A 27,686-nucleotide genomic window follows, 5' to 3' on the forward strand; every position below is an offset into this window, starting at 1 on the left:
AATCTCTGAAGACATTGTTTAAGACATTGTATTGATGCGATTTGTGTTTCTGACCATCTCAAAGTACCGATACACAAAATTTTAAACTAAGAGCCATCACAACCAACTTTCTTTCTTATCTTACACTCCAAACCCTTATGTAGACACAGTAAATGCTATGCCAGAATACCTTACAAAGCGTTTGCCTACAGATTGAACAGGTAATATTTTTGGGCACCGAATGACCTTGCTAAGAATAAATTTCATAACCTTACATCAATCTCGTTTTTTTAGAGAAACAGAAAAGCTAAAGCTATCATAGCTGCGTTATCCGAATCACAGCTGGCCGATATGTGGGTGGATTCCAACGTTTTGAATCATTACTTCTCAATCTAATGTAGGATCAGTCACCACTTATTATATTGTTGTTATGTCTCCAGTGCCTGCTTTTCTAACCATAACCATTTTATGTCATTTCTGCCATATTTCTATGGTTTAAAAGACGTTTCTTTCCTTTCCTTCGTATCTTAATGTAAGGATTGGATTTTCTTCGAGGTAGAATATTGAAATTTGCATGATTTGCCATGATTTTCCACACGTTGTATTCAGCTTCCAAGTCGTGATAACAAACGTTTATTGTCTTATAGTGTACCATTTTATTGCACCAATTATATAAATACAAATGTAGCAAATTATTCCCATAACTGGTAAAAACTAGACTAGTTAAGAAATCAAATGTCAGAATCGAGCAATCATATATAACAAACATTGGTTGCATCTGATAATTAAAGGGCTGAGATGGTTTGCTAAGGAAATCAGCCATCTTGTTATCCTTTCGATGATTTCAAAATGCTTGGATTCACCATATATCATGCACTTACCATGCAACAAGGTCCAATACCGTACAACATCTTCTGTGAAAAAATTGGATCCTGTTATTCAGAGTTAAACACTTTTCACACAGCCATACACCAATGTACACATACCAGTATTGTTTAAGTGTCTTAAGAAACACATTAAGCAGGTTTAACTAGGCAAATAGTGACTTGGCGTCGATTCATCATCACAGGCTCACATTGAGCATATAATTACGAAGATTGGACTTTAAATGTTTTGTTTATATGTGATTAGTTATAACAATTCACTGTCTCCTTTTCTGTTTCAGGTATGTACTTTTACCAGACACGACGTGAGCTGGAATTTTACAATACAGTAAGTACTGTGAGCATATATATTAGTATCTCAATAAACCTCACTGGTTTACTTTCTATTCCAAATAACGCAGGTGTGATAAGTCTATTATCTACAACCCCGATTTGATGTTGCGTTGAATACGATTTATCTATTGGTTATATTCGGTCAGTTTCCTCAGGACGCCACAACTGTACAAGGGAAGAAACTAGGAAACCAGTACTGCCTCTCTGGCGTAGCCTGGTCATCTAGCCAGGCTAGGCCTTCCTTTACCATGAATTCCTGGCAACAAAAACAGCAATAATAAAATCAGTTTTTATTCAGTAATTAGCGGAGAAATCAAAATATAAAACTTTTACTTAAAGTAAAGGTATAGCCTTCTTTTACAATAAAACTCTGGCAAAACAACCAAAAAAAAAACAAAAGAGAACTTCATACTTTTAGATGAGCTAAAGAGGAATAAATACACGGAGTATTGATGAAGTAGTTTGTGCCCCCTGCTGGTCCCCAGAAGTTTTCAAAATGCTCAATGAAGCAGTTAAATCGATGATATGTTTTTATATAAAAATTATAAGAGTGATCTTAGCATTGAGTCGATGACCCCAAAATTCAATCTTATTAAAACACATTTAATCGGCTGAGAACTAAATATATTTACATCCTTCCTGAACCAAGCAATCATTGTACAAGATAAGAAACAACCTAATGTGCAACCTAATGAAAAATGGATTCAACAGACACATTTGAAATGCAATAGTTTGACCCCCACTACTTATCACTGATGTTGGTGGCCTTATCGTATGTTGAATTCCAGTGATTACAGTGCACTTACTAATGCTCTCATTGCCCTCTCCTCTTCCCACTTAAGTCTGGTCAGTAAGTCAGATTTTGTCACAAACCCTGAATCCTGTAACGAAAAGTGGCATTCAAAAGGTGTAAAGGTGGAAGATAAGGAATTAAAACTAGGTCACTGTCAATGAGTGACCAATGGCTAGGCTAAAATGAGAGGCAGAAGGCAATTAAGGTACCGATGATAATTATACACAAATGGTAACAAGAGACCCAGAGGGCCTGTATCGCTCACATGGTTTGTAATACCAGGTTATGTTCTGAATACAGATTCATTGTTTCTTCTCTAAAGGAATTTAAATATTTACCTCTATTTTCCCTATCAAGTCCAGCACATCCTTCCCCCAAGGGGGTCAGAGCCAAAACCTATACAAACTCTGTTCCCCTTTCTTCAAGGATGTTTCTGGCCAAATTCGGTTACAATCCTGTAGAACTCTATGGCAAGTAGTAATTAAAAGGATTTACCTCTATTTCCCCTATTGGGCCCCGCCCCTCCTGCCCCCTGGGGATCAATGCCAAAACCAATACAAGCTCTGTTCCCCTTCCCAAATAATATTACTGACAAATTCGGTTACAATCCATGCAGAACTCTGAGACTAGTAGCAATTTAAAAGATTTACCTCTATTTCCCCTCTTGGGCCCTGCCCCTCCTGCCCCTGGGGGGTCAGAGCCAAAAAATATACAAGCTCTGTTCTCCTTCCCCAAATGATGTTTCTGACCAAATTTGGTTACAATTCATGCAGAACTCTAGGACGAGTAGCGTTTTAAAGGATTTACCTCTATTTTCCCTATTGGGCCCGCCCCTCCTGCCCCCAGGGGATTAGAGCCAAAACTTATACAAACTCTGTTCCCCTTCCCCCTAGGATGTTTCTTGGCAAATTTGGTCAGAATCCATTGAGAACTCTAGGACTAGTAGCGATTTAAAGGAAATGTTGACGGACGGATGGACGGACGGACGACAGACACCGCGCCATGACATAAGCTCACCGGCCCTATGGGCCAGGTGAGCTAAAAACAAAATTTGAAGTAATTTATAGTTAAGTTATTTTTACGATCAAGGAATGTGGCAGCATAAAGGTACAATTCTAATAGTCCAACCTGTAGTGCTTGCCCCTTTTTAGTTTGATGTTATTGTGTTCTCATGAAAAAGATAGTTTAACTATATTTGTTTAGGTTATATCGGTATGATTTGTTTGTTTTAGTGAAAAAGATAAAATACAAGATTGCATGATCCAGCAATCTTTACAGTGCAAAAATCGTTCAACCTCAGAGTTCAAAGATTTACTTACTTTACACCCTATGACCTGCTAATGGACCAGATTATTGGATGGTCTACAGACGTTTTTCTTTCCAGCTGATAGAATGTATAGCTTCAGGAATGAAGTCTTTATTTATTTCCTTGGTACACACGCTTTTTATGAGGTCAATCAGTGAAAATTGTCGATTATTGAGTTGACAGAGGACAATGACATTAACATTTTATTTTACAAGGAGATTAAAATCAGGAATTGTGCTCTAGGCACATAAACAGTACTCCAAAGCTATAAACAGCTATTGATTGGGAGTTTCATTCAGTTTTTTTAAGTTTTACTACAATGGAAAATTTGCTTACAGGTTAATGCTATTGAAATCTGACAATATTGTTTCCATAATGTCATGCTACCTTCAAGTGGAAAACTAATAATAATAATAATATTCCATTACACGAACTACTGATTTGCTTATTACTTCATTGCCTCTGTGTTGTACCATTTTTCAGCACAAAATGAAAGCAACTAGACTGTTATTGTGTGTGGCAGTGTGTTCCAGTGAGTTAATACTTTAAAATTTGGCATCACTTTTATCATGTTGGTCTTCTAAACTAAAGTCATACACACTGAATGGTATTTGCGCCAGTTTTAAATACCATAGATATTGATAGGATGCTTAACAATTACGTTGTACTTCAAGACAACATACATATTTTTGATATCTGTATTGCCTTACCTGTGCTTGTTGAAGTAACATAGTATGGTCCATGCTGAGTTCTCCTGGTACGCTCTGAACGAGGAAGGTACGACCAACGGGTATCACCGTAAAACCATTACCTAACACCTTCAGCTTTTTGATGGCTCGTAAAAGATCATCTCTGCAAAAAGCACAGACACATAAAGCATATGATGTATTGTTATAAAAAAGCATTTGTCATGTCAACAATTCTCCTGATCATAATGTAAAGAAGCCAATGAAAGATATAAAGCTCAATTAACATTTAAATTTAAGTCACTGGATGAATTTACATATATGCTACCTGCAAAATATTCTGTTTTTGGCTGTTGAGATTTGAATTGCTGAATTTAGATTTCTAACTTTAATCCACATTATCTAAAACTTTCATTTATTTGAACAAACTATGTTGCCCTTCATCCCAACATGTTACTTGCCCAAGATTAATTGAATATGCGAGTTGTTAATGGCATTTATTACATATATGATATTCTGATGACCAATGTTTATATAGTGGAAGTGGCAAGTGAATATAAATATTGGTATGTACCATTAAGGAATGAAAAAACAACTGTGCAGAAGGATCATGTATGTCAAACTATAGCAATTTTATGACCAAAGCATGAAAGCTTATTGCAAAAATTGTTCGACAGCTTTAAACTTTAAACCTAAACCTGCAAGTACAATTTTCAAAATTATAATTCACATAACATTTTAAAATATGGACAAATCATAGACAGATGTACTATAACACACAAACCGTAAATATAAGAAAACATTTTCAGTCTAAATCATTTCTAAAAAAGTACGTATATCTATATTTTTACAAAAAGTGTTCTAAAGAGCAAGTATACAGAATTGGGTTCTAGCCTTGTTCGTTCTATACAAAATAATTTGTTGTTTTAGTAGGTAATGATTTCCTATTTATCTCCTAGTGTCATTTTGAATTCACCATCAAAGAGCTGCAGCAGTTGATGTAACCTTCACAAGAGGACAAATCAGCTTAAGGTCATTTTCTACTTTACGTCCAATGCACTTGACGCCCTGAACGAAGACGCACGTTGGTAAGTACATGATAGGAATACCAATTATAGACTAAACATACATGCCATTTACTTCTTAAGTTGGGATATAAATGATTATCCCTCGAAAGTAGCAGATCTTGATCTGGCAAATACATCACTTGAGACAGTTCTTAACAAGCCATGCATGTTGTTCATAGGATCAGTTGAGCGAGGTATCACAAAGTCATAAATGGTTTATATCATACCGCAAATATGGCAGTAATGCTTCAAAAATCGGTAGATATGGCCCATTTATAGTGTTGAATACCAACAATATTATTTAAGATTCCATTAAACGTATCCATAGATTGAAGCCATGTAAATGAAAGTTCTTGATAATGACATAACAGTCTTGTTTACTCTGATGAAAATTTTGGAATTAAATGGAAAATTTGTGTACAAAGCATCACAAAAAAGACCCTTTTGAGTCATTTCTGATGGCATGTGGATATAATATGTGTGATAATATCCTGGAAATACTATCCGAATAAATATTCCTCCAACTTTCTTTATGTTTAGTAGTCTGCATGTGTTTTTATCGTGTAAAAACCACCCATTTTTGTATTAGAAAGTACAGTACTTACATGCTTATATCTTGGCTTTTCTTGCTTCTGGATTTCACCAGCCTGTCTCTTAGCTCTTCAATACCAATTAAACCTGAAAATTGTAAGGTTAAGAAAAATAGAAAAGGGTCTTACATCACGACATTAAACAACGTACACAGCCAAAATAGTCATCCTATTTAATCTAGAAAGATAAAAAGAAATGGTGATTCCTATTAAGCATTACATTTGTATCAAGACATTTGCATTTTTAACTTAATTATCTCTCTTATATATACATTTTGTACATCCCTCATATATGCTGAAAGTCCAAGAAAGCATTTATCACAGTGACTTTCCCTAATAGGGATGTGAGTTAATTATATTGGATAGGAAGAAATTCAAAATAGACTGGACAAATATGTTTGTCACGTCGTTGATACAGTGCATTGATCCATTTGATACATAAGATTTTGGTGCAAGTCATTAGGAAATCTTACAGAAAGTCAACAATATAATCCATCAAGGTTGTCATCGGAAAATCTCACAGAAAACCAACAACACCAACATTAGCCTACAAGGTTAGATCAGGGAAATTTGAATAACATCTTAATTGCGGAAAATAAAGAATAATTACTAAATTTCATATAAAATTATAAAATGATAGCTGCAGATAATCTTTATTAAAATACATGCTGTCATTAATAGAGGCCTGGCTAAGCCGTGGTTTATAATGCCGACTTAATGAGAACCAAAAAGAAATTATAACCATATAATGCCGACTTAATGAGAATCAAAAAGAAATTATAACCAAACTCGCGTAGATTAAAAAGGATAGGAACATCAAACTAATAAAACAAAGTTTCTACAGGGTAATATTACAAATGAGTTCTCTAATTACAATCACATTACATAAAATTTGCAATTAAATTATCCTTGTTCCCAAATAACACACAGATTGCATTTATAAAGCTAAAAATTTGAAAAGATCAGTAATTGAAGCTTCACAATAAAATACCTTTGATTCCTTTAATTATATTTGATAGACTTCATGAAGTCCCTTGGGCCTAATGTTGTGTTTCTAATGCTTGTGCATGTCGTTATTACATATAATGGATCCGGATTATTATAGAGTAAAGACCATCAGCACAACTAAATGTTCACTATAAACTCAAATACAGTCACGCTAATCCTGTACATCCATGAAATGACTGGCAATAGGTCCTAAAATCTCTTAAACAGCTAACACTACAAGTAAAGCCAACAATAAAAGGTTTATTTTCAGACGATAAGAATGCAGCTAGAATATAAATAAGGATTCTGTAATCTAATCAAATCAGAAAAGAAGCATTAGAGCAATCCAAATATACATTCATAAACCTATTTCCAAGGTAAAAAGATACAGTAATTCTTCGTCCAATTCCTGACAACTCAAGGACTCTGTTGCTGGACTTTTTTCAGTTCCAACCAGCACACAATTCCATTGTAACTACCATACCACCAGCAATAACCCCCACTCTCAGCAATAAGTCTGTTTCTCCACCTTTTACGAACAAGCTAGGGTCATGTTTATGTCCGGCAACAAGCCCCTTCCCTATTTATTGTTTGCTTGTAACTTTCAGAGTAACAGAATAGTTACCCAGTTAGTAAAAGAATAGTTACCCAGTTACTTTGACTTTTGACACGATGACCTTTTTAACATGTGAACTTTGTCACTGACCTATGAGCCTTTGTTTAATTCCTTTGAAACTTTGCTTAATAATGTGGTAGCAAAAATCAATTTTCATATCGAAAGTTGCACAAGACTTTGACCTTTGAACCTTATTACCTTGAACCATTTCAGTAAACCCTTAATTGTTTACTTATGAACTAATTTGCTCGATGTAAACTTATTACAAAATGGTTATCAATTAAAAGCTAGGAAACTCTTTTTTTTATCTCAGACGACAGCCACTAATGCTAGGTTTACACTATGTTCCCGGCGGCCACGGCAGCCACCGTGGACAAAACGTGGTGACCGCGCGCGACACAACGTGAGACAACGCAGAAGGACGTGATAGACAAACGTGAGCGGACGTGATTACCGTGGATGCCGTGCCAGATTTTTAAACTGTCAAAAAATTTGCCACGGCAGCCACGGTACGGATGGTTAACGTCCCATGAAGTAATAAAACGGGATTAACGCAACAAAACGTAACAATGCGTGCGGAGCCGTATCAGAACTTGCAGACGGTCCGTTGTGGAACGGGCAGCAAGCACGTTTCCCGGCAACTCATGGTGCTTTCAAGTTTTGTAACGTTCTGTAGCGTTTTTCCACGTTCTATCAGGATTAATGCAGATTCGCTGCACATTTTGTCCGGTTTTAACCAGGTTTGTCACGATTTTCACGGCAAGCCAAGGTGGATGGTAACCTTTTCGATGCGTTCTGTCAAGACACATCACGGCTTAAGCTTGTAGCGGTTGAAAGTCCGACGCGCTACGGCGTGTTGCGTCCTATATATATTACGGTCTTGCGTTGCAAGCAATATATGATGGAGTATAATCGCTTGGTCTGGTACATATTTATACTTCTTGGAATTATTTGTATTAGAGAATAGATATAATCATTATCAAACACATTTTAACCATCAAATTACACCAAAGCTATTTTTGCAAAAAAGCTGATTAAGTGAGAACCATTGCATTAAAAATGATTTGCGTAGAATCACTTGGCCATATCAAACTTTTGACATTATGTGACAATTTTATTGCAATTCCTCATCTTGATGTTAATGTTGAGCATTCAACAATGAACAACACCATTGTGCAATACCGATTTCGAACAGCAGAATCAAAATGGCATCTACATGCACTTGCTCGATAATTTTGAGTATCAATAATACGGATAAGAAAAAAGTAATTATTTTAGCCCAACAGAACATAATTAAAATAAAAAATGAAATCTGAAAACATGTCAGGGGTTGGTTTTTTCCGCAACGACGACAAACAGTGGTAAATTATCTCAAACAATGATAGTTTTAAAACGGCCAAATGGAAGAATAGTACCTTGTTTCTTATATCTTGATGTATTTGGTAATCTTTTCAATAATATCATTGAGGAAGTCTAGAGAAGTAGGAAGACAATGACAATTCTGTTGGGGAGTTCTTGAATAGTAACTGTTGAGCAGTTGCATATCTGCTGTCTCCTGTTACTTAGCCGCAATATAATAATTAAATATATAATAATGATATATCCATACCAAATATAGTTATGATTTTCTTTTCTTTTAGCACATTGTGTAATTTAAATGAAATTTTTGTATCGTATCTGATTATTTCATTTCTTATACAACTTTTATACTCTGAGCATACACCTGCTCCAAAGAAGCCCGGCATCAGACTTTTTTCCCCAAGTAAGCCTTGGTGGACCGTGAAAATTGAAAAACGTGTAAAACGTAGCAGATCATCAGATCATGGCGTGCCTAGAGAGAATGTAGTAGTTATCCGTACGGAAAACGTTGTGTACATTTAACCTCCGGGAACAGTCCTTTCCCCTATATCCACGGCCCGCCACGTAATCCGTAAAAGACCGTGGCAAAACTTCGCTAGACCTAGCTCAACTTGAATACAGAGCAGAAAATACCCAAAATTCCACGGCGCACTAGGTTTTGGGCAAACGGGGTTGCCGGGAACATAGTGTAAACCTAGCATAAGCAGCCATTTTGAATCTTATTAGCCCAAAATAGTATAGATACCAAAATTCTATTTCCTTTCATTGTAAGTGAACAGAAGAAATAAGAACTGTCACCAGAGTGGGTGACTATAAATACCCAAATTTGCACAAATTTAGTAATAATTCTATCAATAGGGGATCCCCCACCCCGTACATCGCAGAACCCTATACAGTTTACTCAACTCCCCTTTATGTCAGGGTTCTGTGTATCAAATTTTATCAAAATCTGTCAGGTAATTTAGAAGGAGTTAGCTGGACAAAGTTGTGTCTGCAGACAGACGACCAGATGGCCTGACAGACAACCCGATTTCAGTATAACCCCACTTAACTTGGGGGGTTGGGTTTAAAGCCAACTTGATAATTAAAATGCCACCAAATCTTGATATATATATAGTGTGTGTTTTCAAACAATTCATACTCATTCTCTTTGTTTTACAATCAAGATAAGAGACTAAAAATTTCTCTAAAGTCATGCAAAACAAGAGGCCCAGAGGGCCTGTATCGCTCACCTGGTTTGTAATGCCAAATAATGTTCTGAATACAGGTTCATTGTTTCTTTTCTGAAGGAATTTTAATATTAACCTCTAAATCCCCTATTGGGCCCCACCCCTCCTGCCCCCAGGGGGTCAGAGCCAAAATTTATACAAGTTCTGTTCCCCTTCCCCCAAGGATGTTTGTGGCCAAATTTGGTTACATTCCATGCAGAACTCTATGACTAGTAGCGATTTAAAGGATTTACCTCTATTTCCCCTATTGGGCCCCGCCCCTCCTGCCCCCAGGGGATCAGAGCCAAAATTTATACAAGTTCTGTTCCCCTTCCCCCAAGGATGTTTGTGGCCAAATTTGGTTACAATCCATGCAGAACTCTAGGACAAGTAGCGATTGATAGAATTTACCTCTATTTCCCCTATTGGGCCCCGCCCCTCCTGCCCCCTGAGTGTCAGAGCCAAAATTTATACAAGTTCTGTTCTCCTACCCCCAAGGATGTTTGTGGCCAAATTTAGTTACAATCCATACAAAACTCTAGGACAATTAAGTAGCAATTTATAGAATTTACCTATAATTCCCCTATTGGGCCCCGCCCCTCCTGCCCTGGGGACCAGAGCCAAAATTTATACAAACTCAGTTCTTATTCTCCCAAGGATATTTCTGGCCAAATTTGGTTACATTCCATGCAGAACTCTATGACTAGTAGCGAATTAAAGGATTTACCTCTATTTCCCCTATTGGGCCCCACCCCTCCAGCCCCGGGGGGGCCAGAGCCAAAATTTATACAAGTTCTGTTCCCCTTCCCCCAAGGATGTTTCTGGCCAAATTTGGTTACAATCCATGCAGAACTCTACGACTAGTAGCAATTTATAGGATTTACCTCTATTTCCCCTATTGGGCCCCGCCCCTCCTGCCCCCGGGGGGGTCAGAGCCAAAATTTATACAAGTTCTGTTCCCCTTCCCCCAAGGATGTTTGTGGCAAAATTTAGTTACAATCCATGTAGAACTCTATGACTAGTAGCGATTTAAAGGATTTACCTCTATTTCCCCTATTGGGCCCCGCCCCTCCTGCCCCCGGGGGGTCAGAGCCAAAATTTATACAAGTTCTGTTCCCCTTCCCCCAAGGATGTTTGTGGCCAAATTTTGTTACATTCCATTCAGAACTCTAGGACAAGTAGCGATTTATAGAATTTACCTCTATTTCCCCTATTGGGCCCCGCCCCTCCTGCCCCCAGGGGATCAGAGCCAAAATTTATACAAGTTCTGTTCCTCTTTCCCCAAGGATGTTTGTGGCCAAATTTGGTTACAATCCATGCAGAACTCTAGGACAAGTAGCGATTGATAGAATTTACCTCTATTTCCCCTATTGGGCCCCGCCCCTCCTGCCCCCTGAGGGTCAGAGCCAAAATTTATACAAGTTCTGTTCTCCTACCCCCAAGGATGTTTGTGGCCAAATTTAGTTACAATCCATACAAAACTCTAGGACAATTAAGTAGCAATTTATAGAATTTACCTATAATTCCCCTATTGGGCCCCGCCCCTCCTGCCCTGGGGACCAGAGCCAAAATTTATACAAACTCAGTTCTTATTCTCCCAAGGATATTTCTGGCCAAATTTGGTTACATTCCATGCAGAACTCTATGACTAGTAGCGAATTAAAGGATTTACCTCTATTTCCCCTATTGGGCCCCACCCCTCCAGCCCCGGGGGGGCCAGAGCCAAAATTTATACAAGTTCTGTTCCCCTTCCCCCAAGGATGTTTCTGGCCAAATTTGGTTACAATCCATGCAGAACTCTACGACTAGTAGCAATTTATAGGATTTTCCTCTATTTCCCCTATTGGGCCCCGCCCCTCCTGCCCCCGGGGGGGTCAGAGCCAAAATTTATACAAGTTCTGTTCCCCTTCCCCCAAGGATGTTTGTGGCAAAATTTAGTTACAATCCATGTAGAACTCTATGACTAGTAGCGATTTAAAGGATTTACCTCTATTTCCCCTATTGGGCCCCGCCCCTCCTGCCCCCGGGGGGTCAGAGCCAAAATTTATACAAGTTCTGTTCCCCTTCCCCCAAGGATGTTTGTGGCCAAATTTTGTTACATTCCATTCAGAACTCTATGACAAGTAGCGATTTAAAGGATTTACCTATATTTCCCCTATTGGGCCCCGCCCCTCCTGCCCCCCGGGGGTCAGAGCAAATATTTATACAAGTTCTGTTCCCCTTCCCCCAAGGATGTTTGTGGCCAAATTTGGTTACAATCCATGTAGAACTCTATGACAAGTAGCGATTTAAAGGATTTACCTCTATTTCCCCTATTGGGCCCCGCCCCTCCTGCCCCCGGGGGGTCAGAGCCAAAATTTATACAAGTTCTGTTCCCCTTCCCCCAAGGATGTTTGTGGCAAAATTTAGTTACAATCCATGTAGAACTCTATGACTAGTAGCGATTTAAAGGATTTACCTCTATTTCCCCTATTGGGCCCCGCCCCTCCTGCCCCCGGGGGGTCAGAGCAAATATTTATACAAGTTCTGTTCCCCTTCCCCCAAGGATGTTTGTGGCCAAATTTGGTTACAATCCATGTAGAACTCTATGACAAGTAGCGATTTAAAGGATTTACCTCTATTTCCCCTATTGGGCCCCGCCCCTCCTGCCCCCGGGGGGTCAGAGCCAAAATTTATACAAGTTCTGTTCCCCTTCCCCCAAGGATGTTTGTGGCCAAATTTGGTTACAATCCATGTAGAACTCTATGACTAGTAGCGATTTAAAGGATTTACCTCTATTTCCCCTATTGGGCCCCGCCCCTCCTGCCCCCAGGGGGTCAGAGCCAAAATTTATACAAGTTCTGTTCCCCTTCCCCCAAGGATGTTTGTGGCCAAATTTTGTTACATTCCATTCAGAACTCTATGACAAGTAGCGATTTAAAGGATTTACCTATATTTCCCCTATTGGGCCCCGCCCCTCCTGCCCCCGGGGTGTCAGAGCCAAAATTTATACAAGTTCTGTTCCCCTTCCCCCAAGGATGTTTGTGGCCAAATTTGGTTACAATCCATGTAGAACTCTATGACAAGTAGCGATTTAAAGGATTTACCTCTATTTCCCCTATTGGGCCCCGCCCCTCCTGCCCCCGGGGGGTCAGAGCCAAAATTTATACAAGTTCTGTTCCCCTTCCCCCAAGGATGTTTGTGGCCAAATTTTGTTACATTCCATTCAGAACTCTATGACAAGTAGCGATTTAAAGGATTTACCTATATTTCCCCTATTGGGCCCCGCCCCTCCTGCCCCCGGGGTGTCAGAGCCAAAATTTATACAAGTTCTGTTCCCCTTCCCCCAAGGATATTTGTGGCCAAATTTGGTTACAATCCATGTAGAACTCTATGACAAGTAGCGATTTAAAGGATTTACCTATAATTCCCCTATTGGGCCCCGCCCCTCCTGCCCCCGGTGTGTCAGAGCCAAAATTTATACAAGTTCTGTTCCCCCTCCCCCAAGGATGTTTGTGGCCAAATTTGGTTACAATCCATGCAGAACTCTATGACTAGTAGCGATTTAAAGGAAATGTTGACGGACAGACGGACGGACGGACGGACGACGGACGGACGGACGACGGACGACGGACGACGGACGCCGCGCCATGACATAAGCTCACCGGCCCTTCGGGCCAGGTGAGCTAAAAACCACCACACACAATTCATTCCTACTTTTCATATAACCTAGAAATGATTGTTTAAATGTGTTAAATTTTGCTCATTTAACAAGTGATTACTATGAATAAAAATTGTCTAAAATTGTTTCACTATCACCTGCCTTTTCAAAGCCTTTGAATTAAATTTCTCTTAGAAAATTACCCTTACAAAATTGGATCCTCTCCTTATAAGAAGGCTTCAAACTTAAATCGTTACTGCAAGTCTTAAATAACAAATCATTCAAAACGTGATGAATAAACATGTTATTGATTATGCAAAGTTCTTTTTTATTTAATTCCAACAGTAAATTCAGGCAATCTTTTAAGTACATACTTTTATCATGTCTATAATTAAATCCATACTTAGCTCTAAGGTAAAATACTCAATTACCTCTGCTCTGCCTCAGGAAATTTGCTTCAATTATTTATAAACAACTAACATGCACTGCCTGATGAATGTTTCATCAAGTATTTTTAAACATTTAATTACCAGGAAGGCACATTAATTTACCTATTTAGCAGATATCTCAGGATTCAGTTTTTTATTCTTCAAAATTTCAAAAAGGCTTTCTAAGTAATATCTTATCAAATTGTTTATTCAACCTACATTTATTGTCTTTTTTAATAAGATCACACATAAAAAAGTAACAGGCTTTTTGTTTTCATTTAATCCAAACATGATTTAATATGGGTTCCTAACACTTACGATCTCTACACCCCTGTACTATCTCATAGTGAAATTGAAGGCAGCTCAGCGGAAAACATTTGACCAATCACTGGCTAGCAAAGATTTCCTTTGAAGACTACAGAGAGAGCGACGCCTAACATCAAAGCCACACAGTCAACCACAGTGTACCCTTATACGGCTCTTTTGATGTACATCAAATGACTAAATTACCTGTTCTATTCTGTTGCCTCCAGTTTTACTATGAGATAGTCCAGGGGTGTAGGGATCGTAAGTGAACGGAACCCCTGGAATATCAAGAATGCTGTAAGACAAAATGCCTCTACTTCTGTATAGGGACCGCATAATCAAACCAAAAATAGATTCCTGGAAATCCCCTTTTGGGCACAAGATTTCATAGAGAGGTGAATGTTTCGGAGCCTGCTGATTGGGTATTCAGGGCGCATCAGTTTCAAATGTTTAATGTGTGGGTTGGGCAATACATGTAGATGTAAAATATGTAAAGAAATTTTAAAATTCTGTCAAGTGTGTGTCTGACAGGGGCAGGTAATCAATATTGGAATTTCATGAATATTTTGGTCAATTTTTGGTGCGGAATTCAACATAAGATGGAACCCCCCACATAAAAGTTTAGCAAGATGGTAGATCTTTATTTCTTTTCATTCACAGGTATGCCAGATGCCATTCTTCAAAATTAGTGACAGGTGACCAGACTTGAAAACTCCATTTAACCTGGACAGTGGCAAACGTTAATACAAATGTATATTGTATATAGCAAAATCATTTGGTTCTGCGGTCTCTATAGAACTCAAGAGTGAAATCGAACATGACGGCCGGGACATAACTGAACAGACATGGTTTATCAATACACTTTTGACTTATAATACCTTCAGTCAGAGGCCAGACTGCAGGTAATACAGTATGCAAGTGAGAATTTTGCTATATATAGAATTTATTGTAAGTAATTTGTCATATTTTCAATTGTTATTCCTGGCCTTATTTTAATCCAATATTAACAACATAATGCCTAAGAACTAGTCTTGCCTCCTGAAATATTTTTTCTATCATTATTTATCGAAAAAAAACAACAACAAAACATTTACATTATTTCAAAATAACATAAGTTAAATAGCTTTTATGTGCCATGTAGTCAACTTTTTATTGTTTAAATATATATATTTAAAGATGCTCCACAGCTGCCAGACCATAAATCATACTCATCATTTGACAATTGGTGTTTAATCGTGTATATATATATGTCTAATTAACACAACAAATTAATAAATAATAATTTATTTTGCTTTTGGTGCATGCGCAGTCAGAACTTCATTCTATAGAGAACATAGTGCCATGGAATTTTTTCGGGATGCAATTAATTATTTCTAATATTTTTATCTTGAAGTAAAATTAGAAGCTCAAACTTTCCAATGGTGGTAATGGTGTTAGGTATACCAAATCGTTTGATCCTGTTTTTGATAGTGAAAAAATACCATTTGTCAGCGGTGGAGCATTTTTAACAATTGATATCAGAAAATAAATTAACAAAAATGTAAAATTACTAAGAAATGAAGCAGCTAGCAAATACTTTCCCTAGAGAAAAAAAAAGAACCTATGGGAGAGAGGGGGAAATAATCTTGACTATTCTTCCCCATGTGGAAACTTTGAGCTAACCGGTTCCTTCCCCTGGGAAACTTTCAGCAGTACATGGGGAAAGAATTGGCTGTTACACTGGGACTAATCTACAGTAAATATTACCCATATTGTTTTGGTACCCCTAATCCCCTGTATAACTGACATGCTAAGTGATACTATCAAAAACTGTGGTAGTAAAATTAGTCCTTGAGTACTGTATTATGGCCACTGACTGTACAACTATACCCAACTAAACATAACACATTCGGTTAAAAATGTGGTTTCAAAAGAACATTAACCACGCACCAGCTTTTTCAAGACAGAAGCAATATTTTTTTCGGTAAATTGTAAATGTTGAAAGAAAGATAACTCTTGGTAACAAATGTTCCCAAGATCAACATGTTTCTGTCCAACAATTAAGAATATATGTTTGTGTTTTATATGTCAGCTGTTAACGGCAAGGGACATTTAAGGATGTACAGGTTTAGGAGGTGGAGAAAAGGCAGAGTATGTGAAGATCACCAACTTATGTATGATCAATACCTGGCAACCAACCTGCATGAGATCCAAACTTTAAACCCAGGGATGGATAACTCATGGTAATAATATATCTAAAACTTTAACCACCTAATAACCTCAAAATGATTAGATAGCTATTCAGCCAATATTATATCCATGCGATGGCCCTTAATTTGTAATAAGGATATTAATTGATACATCTATTAGAAGAAGAACCCAAAAGATCAAAGAGGAGTCTTGGAAACTCCCAACAGAATTTAAATAAATGAATACCTAGTGTTGAAGGTCCAGTATAACGATGATCAACTTACCTCCATTTCTATGACTAGTAGCAATACACACTTCTATAATCTGAACACCAATCTCATAGTAGAAATCGCCGACCCCTAACATCTCAGCCCAGAAACCTTTACTGGCTGTAAAAAAGACAAGTTATCTCATTTCAATACATATAAAAAGCTAAAATATTTATAAAATATTATTTACTAAAACTGAATAAAAATCGGCAATATTTTTCACTCTGTGATGCATACTGGTCAAACTCAACCTTCATAAAAAATTGGTTAACGTGGTTTCATCTAAAAGTTTATAAATGAGAAGTGATTTCAATTTTTTTTTTTCTTTTATAAATGCATGTTTCAATTAAGCCATAATATACATGTATATACACATGCATATCTCTGTTTTAATTAAAACTGAAAACATCTAGCTAACATAATGATGACACAGTATACCATTTTTAGTATAGGAATGAGACCAAATTTTGGAACAGAACAGCCAGAAGGCCAAGTCCTGCAGTCAATATATAAAAGATCTACACAAAAGTTGATGACAATTATGTGGTATTAAGCAATTCCAACAGGTTACATAGTAAATCAATAACATAATGAGTTTCAAACTTTGAAACAGTAGCAGAGTACTAATTGTAAACAAATTGTAAACAAAGGTGTGACAACAACAGCATCCAAGTACATGTATATGGAAACTACAGAAACCAGTTAAAGGTTAATGACATTTATATGATTTACATTATTCAGATTCCACCAAATAATTCTTTATCCAGTACAGTAAAACATGTTTATAACGTAAACACTTACAACAAATCCATGGTTATATGCTTATAACAAAGTTATTTTGTTAGTCCACTGACATTCTTTATAACCATGTTTTACTGTATAAACTTACATGCCAATGGATCAACTCCAATTGAGGCACACATTTCCTGGAACTGGACTCTGAACTCTGGATCTTTCTTTATTTCATCTTTGTGTTTTGCTGCAAAATCTTCTAAATTTTCTTTGAATTTTTCCATCTGTTTGGCCATCTGTGTGAGAATTATGACTTTGTTATAGAATGTCACTATGGTTTGTTATTATATAGAACCATGAAGTGACCAACTGTAATTACCAAATCACCAAAGAAAATATTCAACCTATCATTCTGTGTTATATTATTATTTCTCAATAAATAAACCTTATGCCTGAATTACTGTAAAAATTGAATATAATGTATTTTAAAATTTAAGTTGAAAGGGTTTAGAGATTTTTTATCCTTTCTACAGTGAGATGACTGATGTTTGTATATAATTCAACCAAAGCTGTACTGGCTGGTTACTGAGTGGTTAAGGTGTCTGACAAAAGAAACATAAATGTTTTGCTAATTCATATAAACTACAAAATGTATACACACAGATCTATACATACCTCAGATACCTGAACTATACACACATGAGATATACAGTACCATGCCAAAAGTATATGGTCACAATAGCAGGGTGTTTACATGATGATAAAAACGAAACAAATTCCAAATTAATTTTACTGATATACTACACTGTCGATTGCAACGGTATAACACACTAACCTTCAGTATTTTGTAATATGTTCTTTCAATCTAATTACATTTAAAATTCGTTAAGGGATTGTATTGTTCAAGCTTTGAATGTAGCAAGGTGTGATATCCGTCCAAATTCTCTGAATCTTGGAGAACAAGTCATTTGCTGATTTCATAGCTGCTACTCGAGACTGGAGTTTTCTTTATATTAATAACCAAACATTTTCAATTATGTTTAAATCTGGTGATTGAGCGGGCCAACTCATACCATTTATTCTGTTCTAGGCCATGTAGTCTTGACTAGACCTCACACAGTGAACTGGGGCATTGTCGTCTTGGAAAAAATAGCCACCAGTAGGGAAATGTCTGGCAAGAACTAGCCAAAGATTTTCCTCCAAAACCTCCTGATACTTTGCAGCATTAATGGTTCCTTCCACTCGAGCTAATGTCCCCACACCATTTCAACAAATGCACCCCCACGTACGTCATAACCTAAATTTTGGTTTGAGTATCACACGGCTGCACAAGATCCGGTCCCCATCCTTCGCCTTGCTTTCTCCATATATAAACCCTGTGGTCTTGTCCAATAACTATTTTGCTTTCATCTGAGAAAATAACTCGCTTTCAATCATTTATTGTCTGTCTTCGCTTTTCTCTTCACCAAGCAAGTCTCTTAGTTTGGTTACTCTGCTTCACGACAAGTTTCTTCCTAGACACACCTAGTATACCCATGTTGGCTTAGATGTCGCTGAAGTGTTCTTTTATTGCTCTTTTAGAAGTCGTCCGGAACATTCCTTTGCTCATTGTGTTTAACGCTTATATCATTAAGGGAATCCCTCCTATTGTTTTAACAATCCTCTCCAAAGAACGATAATCCCGCATATTCACTAACTTTGGTTGTCCACATCTCGACCTGTTCTCCACTGAACCACATGTACAAAATTTGTTTACAATGTCAATAACTGTAGACTTGGGTATTTTTAACAATATCATACCTATCTTTGGTCATGAATATCCACTCCTAAACATGCCTACGATCATATTTTTAACGCCCATTGATAGTTCTTTCCCTTTTCGGCCCATCTTGGCAATATACATCCACGGAAAAAACCAGAAAGCAGATCGAAGACAACAAAAATATTGTGTGACATAACATGACGTCATACTCAAACCTTAAAATAACGCACTTCATCATCAGTGACGTTTACAATGAATGCCAAGGCCATTTTCAGCGATGTTTCTGCATGACTCAACTTAAATACACCACCATTGTGACCGAATACTTTTGGCACGGCACTGTACATTGTACCTTTACTACATATACTCGAATACACACCTGAGATACTTGATCCTCTGCTATCTCTGTCCCTTTGTCTTTGTATCGAGCCTAGAAAATGGAAATGTACATCTTGTAACAACATAAAAAACGTACTGTAAAAATTTTAAATATTTGATATTCATAAAACCGTACACTTTATACATCTTGAATGATTGGGTTCGGATCTTGGTCCTTGGTTGGCTGCTTTATTTTCTCCTCTCCTGTTGCATTTGAACATAACAATGTAATAGTACATATTGTACATGTACCATAATACTACATGAGAGTCGACTGGTCAGCCATTTTATTTTGCCGACTGACGACACGACGTAAGGTTCCAAAAGTATCTCGTCGTGCAATAGGCCTACCTCTAACATTGTTGGAGTACAGTAGTACATACTACATGTATGATAGTTGTTTGATTATAAACCACATGTAAGCTAGCTTACATGTAAATGTACAATGTAATGTACAATTTAACATATTTCAGATATATGCAGGAAAGCATCTAAGCAACTAGCAGTTCTGAAAAGGATCGGACATTTTTTACCTAAAGCAACCAAAATTTTAATTTACAAATGTTTTTTTTTATCAAACTTTGACTATTGTCCCCTTATTTGGCATTTCTGCAGTATTTCTGCAACTAGAAAAATCGAACGAGTGCAAGAGAGGGGCTTGCGATTCATTCATAATGACCACACCTCTAACCTTAAAGAACTGCTAGCCGGATCAAATTTGTCTTTTTTACATGTCCACAGGATGAAAATGATGGCCTGTGAGGTTTTTAAAATTTTTAACAATATTGCTCCTGACTACATACGTAACCTTATTAAAAAACAAGAAAACACTTATAATTTCAGATCTGAAAACAAAGCAAACCTACCCAGAGTTAACACCACCAGGTATGGTAAGAAATCATTCAGGTACGAGGCGTCCCGCATATGGAACAGCCTCCCAAATGACCTGCGTAAGGTTGAAAACTATGCAGAGTTTCGGAGGCTGCTCCGTAAGTGGGACGGCCCGGACTGTAAGTGTAAACTTTGTTCTTAATGTCTCCCTGCATCCTGTGGTGTAACACATGTCTTTATGTCTTTATTTTATTTTTTATTTTTTTTTTTTTTTTTTTTTTCATTTTGGTTTGCTTTGTTGCTTGTGTTGTCACCCCTTTTAATATAAATTTGTAAAAAATTCTGTGATAGCTTATGTAGTGCCTGTACTTATAATTACTGACAACTGTGATGCTTTAGTTTTAATTTCTGTTATATATACAATATACTTTGTTTTGTCGAAATACAAGCTCGAACGAGCTTATGTTACCATGTTTTATATATTCGACACTAAATAAAGTTTCTTGTATCTTGTATCTTGTATCTTGTATAATGTAGGCAGTGTTAAATTAATGACCTTACATTTATCCATCCGCTCAATGTAATGGTTTCTTCTGAAAATATGTACAGTACCATATGCATACATGTATTTCCTATAGTTAAAGTACAGTACAGTTACGTTTAAGTACTAAAACAGTAACTTATCGATTGCAACTACAATCAGAAAGACATATATGTTGCTGCTACAATACAATACTGGACAAATGAATCTGTAACGTCAGTCATCATAGTAAGACTACAGTAAAGCAAGATCATTCATGTATAAGAACTTTTAATATTATAGAAAAACATTCATACCTGAGCCAGGTCCTTCTTCTTGATAGCTCCGATTCCATGTCCCCGTCTGTGCATGACTGTAGAGTAAATTCTAAATAGCCAAATGTCTTACAATATAACTTGTCTGTCTGTGGTATCTAACGTCGATGTCAGTCAGTGGTCATTTTCCGCAAAAGACTTCTGACCAAGGGGGGACAACTCCTGCATTTTAATTCTACTTTCATTTTCGATTTGATCACGTCATACTACGTAACTAGATTTCCATACAAGTACTGTAGGATATTATATATTTTGTAAAATAAAATGAAAATATCAAGGACATACAGTCAGCGACATATACATACATATGCAAATGTATATTTTATCTATATCCAACATTAAAATTATAAAACAATTTACGTTATATATGTATTAGATACCGAAATTTCTGATACATCTAACTAAATTACTTCAGCGCCGGATCAGTGTACATGCACATACATTTGTATGCACATATAATTCACAGGTTGTTGGGTTCGTTGTAAGTCTGAAGAGTGTGAAGTGGCATCGAAGTTCTATCAGGATTTTGTTTACTCCTCGCCTCGATCAGGATCTAATATATGTTTTGACTTGAAGACAGTTTAATGCTACAGTTGTAATTAAACATGCATACATGTACATGAACTGTACAGTAGTTGATTGGCGCGTTATTTTTAAAACACACACACACACACACATTTGTACATGTACCTGGGGTCGCAATGGCCAACATATTACCACAAGCCATACACCTCTGGGATGCGGGTTCGAATCATATGTGGGGCAGTTGCCAGGTACATTATGTTTTGACCGCTGGTCGGTGGTTTTTCTCCGGGTACCCCGGCTTTCCTCCACCAACAAACCTGGCAAGTCCTTACACGACCCTGGCAAACGATATCGTTAAAGGGACAATTCAGTCTATGAGAACCTTAAAATTTGTATATATATCAGAAAAAACCAGTTCTAATGGAAATTAGATCAGTCGGTTTTACTGTGATATGCCTGAAAAGCCCATGGTGGTGACATGTGTGTGAAATGTTCAAACTTGTTCGCTGTCCGCCATTACACACTGTGGTCGAACTTCTTGTATGCCGAACCCTGTCCCTTGCTCGTAAAGTAATGCAACTTTTGGCTAGAACTGCTCAAATCGCTCTGACAGTAGTGTGTTTACCTTATTAGGTGAATTGTCTTGCCTAAAAATCATTTTATCACCTTCTCAGTGGTTATGTAGTTCATTTGTTTAACGTGCGTGACTTTGGCTCGGGTATGGGTACAGAGTCCATATTGTACCTGCTTAATCGTATTGATCAACGATTTGATATTTCAATGATACTTAATAATGTCGTGGAATTTGTCAATGTTTTACGTTATATGTTTCATAAGAAATGTAGAACAATACATTTATGCCATATTTTGCTTCTTGGTTATGTAAAAGAATTTGCCTGAGTGAATTGTCTCTTTAAACTAATAATTTTCCAAAGTACATGTATCTAGATCTGCTGCCGATATTACGTTTTGCCTCTACACTATAGTTATCTCCCGTGCATGAGATTTAAGCGGTGTATGATAGCTTCTTTTATATCCTGTGAAAAATCCTTTATAAGAATAATCCTTACATTTACTCAGATTAACATCTACTCAAATCTAAATATGATTACTAATTCGTCGACGGCACGGGACAGCACCATGATATTGGCGTTACGTTAGCGCGGGAATCTTAATCGGCGTTAACGTCACAAAGATTGTGACGTCATAATATGATAAACAAACTTTCGGCCATTTTTAATATGAACTAAATAATGTAGATGATGTTTTGATGTCTGCCAGACGTTTATCAAGGAGGAGGAGCCATGCAGATATATACATTATGTACGTGAGTACCGTTGCATTTTACACCCGCGTTGATTTTTTAATTAAACACCTCTTCAGTATACGTAAATTTTATACCTTTTTATGTTAGGATCGTCTGAAATCAATCGTTTGGAAAATATATCTGATAAGGTGCAAATTAATGGCTCCTAAAACTGCTTCTAGATTACTTTTATTTTCAGATTGGACCGCACAAGTGACCTCTGATCTTTGTGGATACTGAAAGAGACTTCTACTATGGAACGCATTTGGATATTCTTGTGTATACTGTTTTTGTGTACAATGTTTTTTTCATATAAAACTCCTTTTCACTTTCTTCGATTCTGTGGTGAAACATTCTATAACGGTTTAAAACCTGAGGTACGTCAATCACATATTTTTTTCTACATATAAAATATAGACTACATGGTAACAGTATATATGCAATAAGATATTGTATAATTTATCACTAAAATACGAATACATTATACGTGGTTCAACTCATAGAATAATGCAATATAATATTTTGTAATGGACATTAGATAAAAATTAAGCTACTGTAGATAATGATACAACTCGAGTGACATTTTTACAAATTTCAGTATCCCCATTGTTATGTGGTATTACAAAAATAAAAAGTTTTTCTTCGCTACATTTTGATGTGTTTATATAATCATATTGAATATAAAATGTCCTACGAAAAGAATTGTATTTCATACATATTTGAATAGGAAAATGTTTTCATCTTCAATTGAATTATTATTACAAAAATTGCAACATCTTAATTCTTTAGGTATAATTGGTCTTTTCTAAATATAGAAAAAAAATCTTATCATTATAATTTTGGCTTATAAAATAATTTTCTAGTCCAAAGTTGGTTTTGAAAAGTTTATATGATCTTAATTTTCCACTATTTGTTTTTACAGCAATCCCCAATTAATTTCGCACATTGATTTCAATTGTGTTTTTAAAAAATCAACTTTTCCCCCCATTTTTAACGTGATGAATCCGCTGTGTTTAAAACATCAATAATCTTTGTGGCGAAGCTAAATGCTATAATTGTGTGTATCATATCGCACATATAGTGCTATCACTCATTTATATATTTACTGTTTAGATGTAACACTACCCAAATTGGACCGCTACCCAAAATGGAAATATGTGATACCGAATTTTCCGTTTACAATCAAAACTACCAATTACTGTCCTGAAAAAAAATTAAGGTGCTGAATAGTAACTGTGACAATTATTAGATGGCATTCTTTTTCCAGTTGCTTATTACCTGTATTTAAAAACGAAAATAATGAAATTGTATAAAAAAATCCGGGAAACGAAGTCGTGCGACAACCCTTTAAACGACATATATTTTGAAACAAGAAAAACAAATGCCCAATGGAATATTTTTAACAGATATGTGACTCAAATAAACTAAAAAAATGTTTGAAATTTCTTTATATGAATTCAAACATCTCTATGATATCTATACATTTTTTAATTAAACTATATTTAGGGGATGTTCCATTTTGGGTACTCGAACCTGCTGAAACACGGGGCTAAACCGGGCATGCTTCAAGCTTTCTCTTTCAAAATATAATTATCTTCAAAGAGCGTTCCAATTTGGGTAGCGTCACGTTAGTAATTAAAAAAACCACCCACCTTGGTGTAAACATCAAAATACCATTTTCATCAAGATTTTTAGGCATTTAACTTTAGGTGGTGCAAATGTTGTACAGCGCGTGGTCTTGGTGATATATTAAATAGTGTGGTTGGTTCGACCAAACATTAATTGTTGAACGAGGAGAACCACTAATTATTTAGGGTAACTTATAACGTAATATATGTTGGCGCCTAAACCAAATGTATATATATGTACATTGTATACTAGAATTGCTATACAATCCCTTCAATGTTCATTATTAATAAATATATACCACTTTACAGGCCAGTAACTGGTGTCGTAGCTGTACTATAGTTCTAATTGAATTCTTGGTGCAAGGTGTGAAGCTTTTCAGCAACCAATGTAAGTGTGAAAGCTCCATTTTATTGAAAAAAAACCCCAACAACAACAAATGATCGTTATTAAAGTAGAAACTGTGCTGAATGATAGAGCATATTAACTTGGAAGTATTAGGTTTAAAAAATGTCCTACGTTTCCATATTTACAAATGTCTAATAAAGAACTGTACACCCCGCAGGCATAATAATAACGGGAAGTCCGCCTTTGATTAGGTCATAACGCACGGTCAATTTATGACAAAATGTAATATCAGGTTGTCTAACTATTTATTTTTGTATTGTGATATGAAAAAGAAAAACAAGTAAGCCGAAGCCTTCATTCTTTTACAAAACAAAAAAATAGAAAGTATAGTCATACTGTATTTATTTCATCTATATAACTCTATGGTTTCAAATTTTAAGATATCTGTAGTATCTTCGAGACGAAATCAGAAAGATTGGCGGTGAAGGCGAACGCCGTTACCCAGACGACAGGGACATGGCTAAAGAAACTCCGACGGCAGGACCGCATCTACTCAGAGGCAGCACGTATCGCCAAGGAGGAGGCAAGGGGAACACGGAAACATCGACTTACTCTCGTCAAAAAATATAAACTTAAATGTAAGTATTATAGCTCATTGACTTCTCGGGTAAAATGTGGACTGTTGATTGCAACGTCATGATAACCTCCTTTTCTGTTTAGGAGTAGTTTGAGCTATAGTTGATCAAGCTTGCGTCTTGAATTCGAACATCTGAAACCGCAACATAATGCAATGGTAGCGCAATTGTCTTTCGCGAAAACAGGTCACGGGGTTCGGTTCGCCGATTGAACGTGGTCATGATCACATATCTGGATCCGATTAGGAGGGCTTATCTCCGGGTACTTAGGATTCCGAAACCACTTGCGGCTTGCATTCAGCCAAAAAAAGTTGACATACTAAACAGTTACATAATTTGATTGCTTTTATCTTATAATTGTTGTAAAAAGCGACTAAATTTAGGATCTTATCTTTTCTTTCTTCCTAGCTTACTTTCTTCTTCCTAACGTCTCCCTTGACACAACCTCACGTTTGGCCTTCAGTTTCAAGAGCGCTCGTCCCGGAGAGGTAGGCTCTGGGTTCTGTCCCCTGGCCGAGACACATCAAAGTCTATAAATTTATCTAGTAGTTTCTGCTCCTGCTTAGCCCTCAGCATACAGGGAGTGGGACGACTGGTTCGCTCGGTTGTCAGTATAACATGACCGGTTGAGGTGTGTTGCTTGGTATAGCACTATATAAAGGGCACGAGTTCCACTATACACGGAGACACAACACGAAAATACCGTAGTTTTTGGGGATCCCACGACGCACCACGCAAGTTCATACACACTATAATACAACGCATTCATAGGAGACCGTACTTACATGACTCTGGCTGTTAATAGGACGTTAATAGTTTTGACTCCAGTCAAAAACTATGACTCCAGTCAAAACTATTAACGAAACTATCAATTATAAACTATTTGACAAACAGTTTTGCTGATTAAATAAACAATGAAACATAGATCAGCAAAACTGGTAGAAAAAAGAAAGATCCACAAGAAGGTCAAATCAGTATTACTGAAATGGTGTTATAGAATTAAGTTCGATTTTCTTATTTCTAAAGTGTCCAACATAAAGAATGAAGGAGAGTCCAAATCCAAACTGATGGCGAGCGTCAATAAGAAAGTGGTGTCTCTGGCCCTGGAGGTTGACGGACTGATGCATCGGATCCAGGAGAAACGCTTCATCCTAGAGAAACAGCGAGAGGACAACAAGCGCGTGCTTCAACGCTATGAACAGCTGTACCAGGACATCCAGAACCGATACATGTACGAGTGACAGAATTTATTTCTCATGCTGAAAGTTTTATTTCGGGAGGTGAGACAATGGTTTGGGGCTGGTAAACATTCTGACAGATCTTACGGTTTATCACCGTACACGGGACTTTAGATATCATATCCATTTGAAATAGTGGCACCATGGCATTTACACTTGGATCATAATTTATATTTTGTATTATGTATTAAAATGATCCTGATTAAAATACAGATCACCGTTATAATGATGGTGTTCTGTATTTTAATCAAATTAATATTTTGTAAAAGCTTTTATAAATTCATTTGATACGCTTTTATTATATAATCGTTTACATATATTGCGGTTTTATATATTTATATGTATGGGTTGGGAATTCATATTACCAGATAGTAATTTACATGTATCTATTCCATTCATTTATGAATCGTCATCACATCAGTTTATATTGATTAGACGAAGTCCAAATTTCCCTTCTTAGCACTATCTGGTTCACATTCTCTGCTTTGCTTTTAAAATTAAAGAAGAGTATGCAATACATATGCCATTTGTTGTTCCTTGACAATGTCGTATTTGTGTGTCTGGTGTTAGTGAAGGAAGATCGACGGTAGATTTGAAGAGATTATGATAACATCTTTTCAGATGTTTAGACAACATCGTTCCAACAGTCGCTGAATATGGTATCATGCGAAATAGTTCGCGTCCTTTTATAACTTCATTGGCCCATGATCGTCTGTCTATCTCTTACATCACATTATATATTATCTATGTATTTTAAGGCACCATAATTGGTGCCATATAAAATCAAGATTATTCTCGCTCATTTAGGGGTTCTTGAAGATTGTTTTATC

General features: G+C 36.7%; 2 protein-coding genes across 5 annotated transcripts; one reads left to right on the forward strand and one right to left on the reverse strand.

The window, feature by feature from the left end:
• Positions 1-623: 623 nt before the first annotated feature.
• LOC138314705 (vacuolar-sorting protein SNF8-like) lies at positions 624-21,324 on the reverse strand. Its single transcript, XM_069255185.1, has 8 exons — positions 21,161-21,324; positions 19,494-19,544; positions 17,510-17,648; positions 16,636-16,740; positions 5,654-5,726; positions 4,006-4,147; positions 2,003-2,077; positions 624-1,452 (listed from the first exon to the last, which is right to left on the reverse strand). The coding sequence occupies exons 1-8, from the start codon at positions 21,212-21,214 to the stop codon at positions 1,348-1,350; spliced, it is 744 nt and encodes a 247-aa protein (XP_069111286.1). The 5' UTR covers positions 21,215-21,324; the 3' UTR covers positions 624-1,347.
• Positions 21,325-22,870: 1,546 nt separating this feature from the next.
• LOC138314706 (uncharacterized) lies at positions 22,871-27,373 on the forward strand. Of its 4 annotated transcripts, none has more exons than XM_069255186.1 (5): positions 22,871-23,026; positions 23,209-23,386; positions 24,947-25,025; positions 25,424-25,621; positions 26,645-27,373. In XM_069255186.1, exons 2-5 carry the CDS (start codon positions 23,264-23,266, stop codon positions 26,857-26,859), a joined length of 615 nt encoding a protein of 204 aa, XP_069111287.1. In that variant the 5' UTR covers positions 22,871-23,026; positions 23,209-23,263; the 3' UTR covers positions 26,860-27,373. The 4 variants fall into 4 exon arrangements, with proteins under 4 accessions (XP_069111287.1, XP_069111288.1, XP_069111289.1 ...); XM_069255187.1 differs by having other exon boundaries at positions 22,875-23,030; XM_069255188.1 differs by having other exon boundaries at positions 22,921-23,026; positions 23,192-23,386.
• The last annotated feature ends 313 nt before the right edge of the window (positions 27,374-27,686 follow it).

The sequence above is a fragment of the Argopecten irradians genome, chromosome 2 (assembly GCF_041381155.1).
Source record: "Argopecten irradians isolate NY chromosome 2, Ai_NY, whole genome shotgun sequence".
Classification (NCBI taxonomy): Eukaryota; Metazoa; Mollusca; class Bivalvia; order Pectinida; family Pectinidae; genus Argopecten; species Argopecten irradians.

What these genes read in the sequence shown, in the direction of transcription:
- LOC138314705 (XM_069255185.1), bottom strand. Translation starts at nt 21,214, where the DNA reads ATGCACAGACGGGGACATGGAATCGGAGCTATCAAGAAGAAGGACCTG. An exon ending in TACTAGTCATAGAAATGGAG is followed by an intron (nt 5,727 to 16,635) that starts GTAAGTTGATCA and finishes TACAATTTTCAG; the next exon opens with GTTTAATTGGTATTGAAGAG. An exon ending in TGTTACTTCAACAAGCACAG is followed by an intron (nt 2,078 to 4,005) that starts GTAAGGCAATAC and finishes TTTTCGTTACAG; the next exon opens with GATTCAGGGTTTGTGACAAA.
- LOC138314706 (XM_069255186.1), top strand. Translation starts at nt 23,264, where the DNA reads ATGGAACGCATTTGGATATTCTTGTGTATACTGTTTTTGTGTACAATG. An exon ending in GAAGCTTTTCAGCAACCAAT is followed by an intron (nt 25,026 to 25,423) that starts GTAAGTGTGAAA and finishes TCAAATTTTAAG; the next exon opens with ATATCTGTAGTATCTTCGAG. An exon ending in CAAAAAATATAAACTTAAAT is followed by an intron (nt 25,622 to 26,644) that starts GTAAGTATTATA and finishes TTATTTCTAAAG; the next exon opens with TGTCCAACATAAAGAATGAA.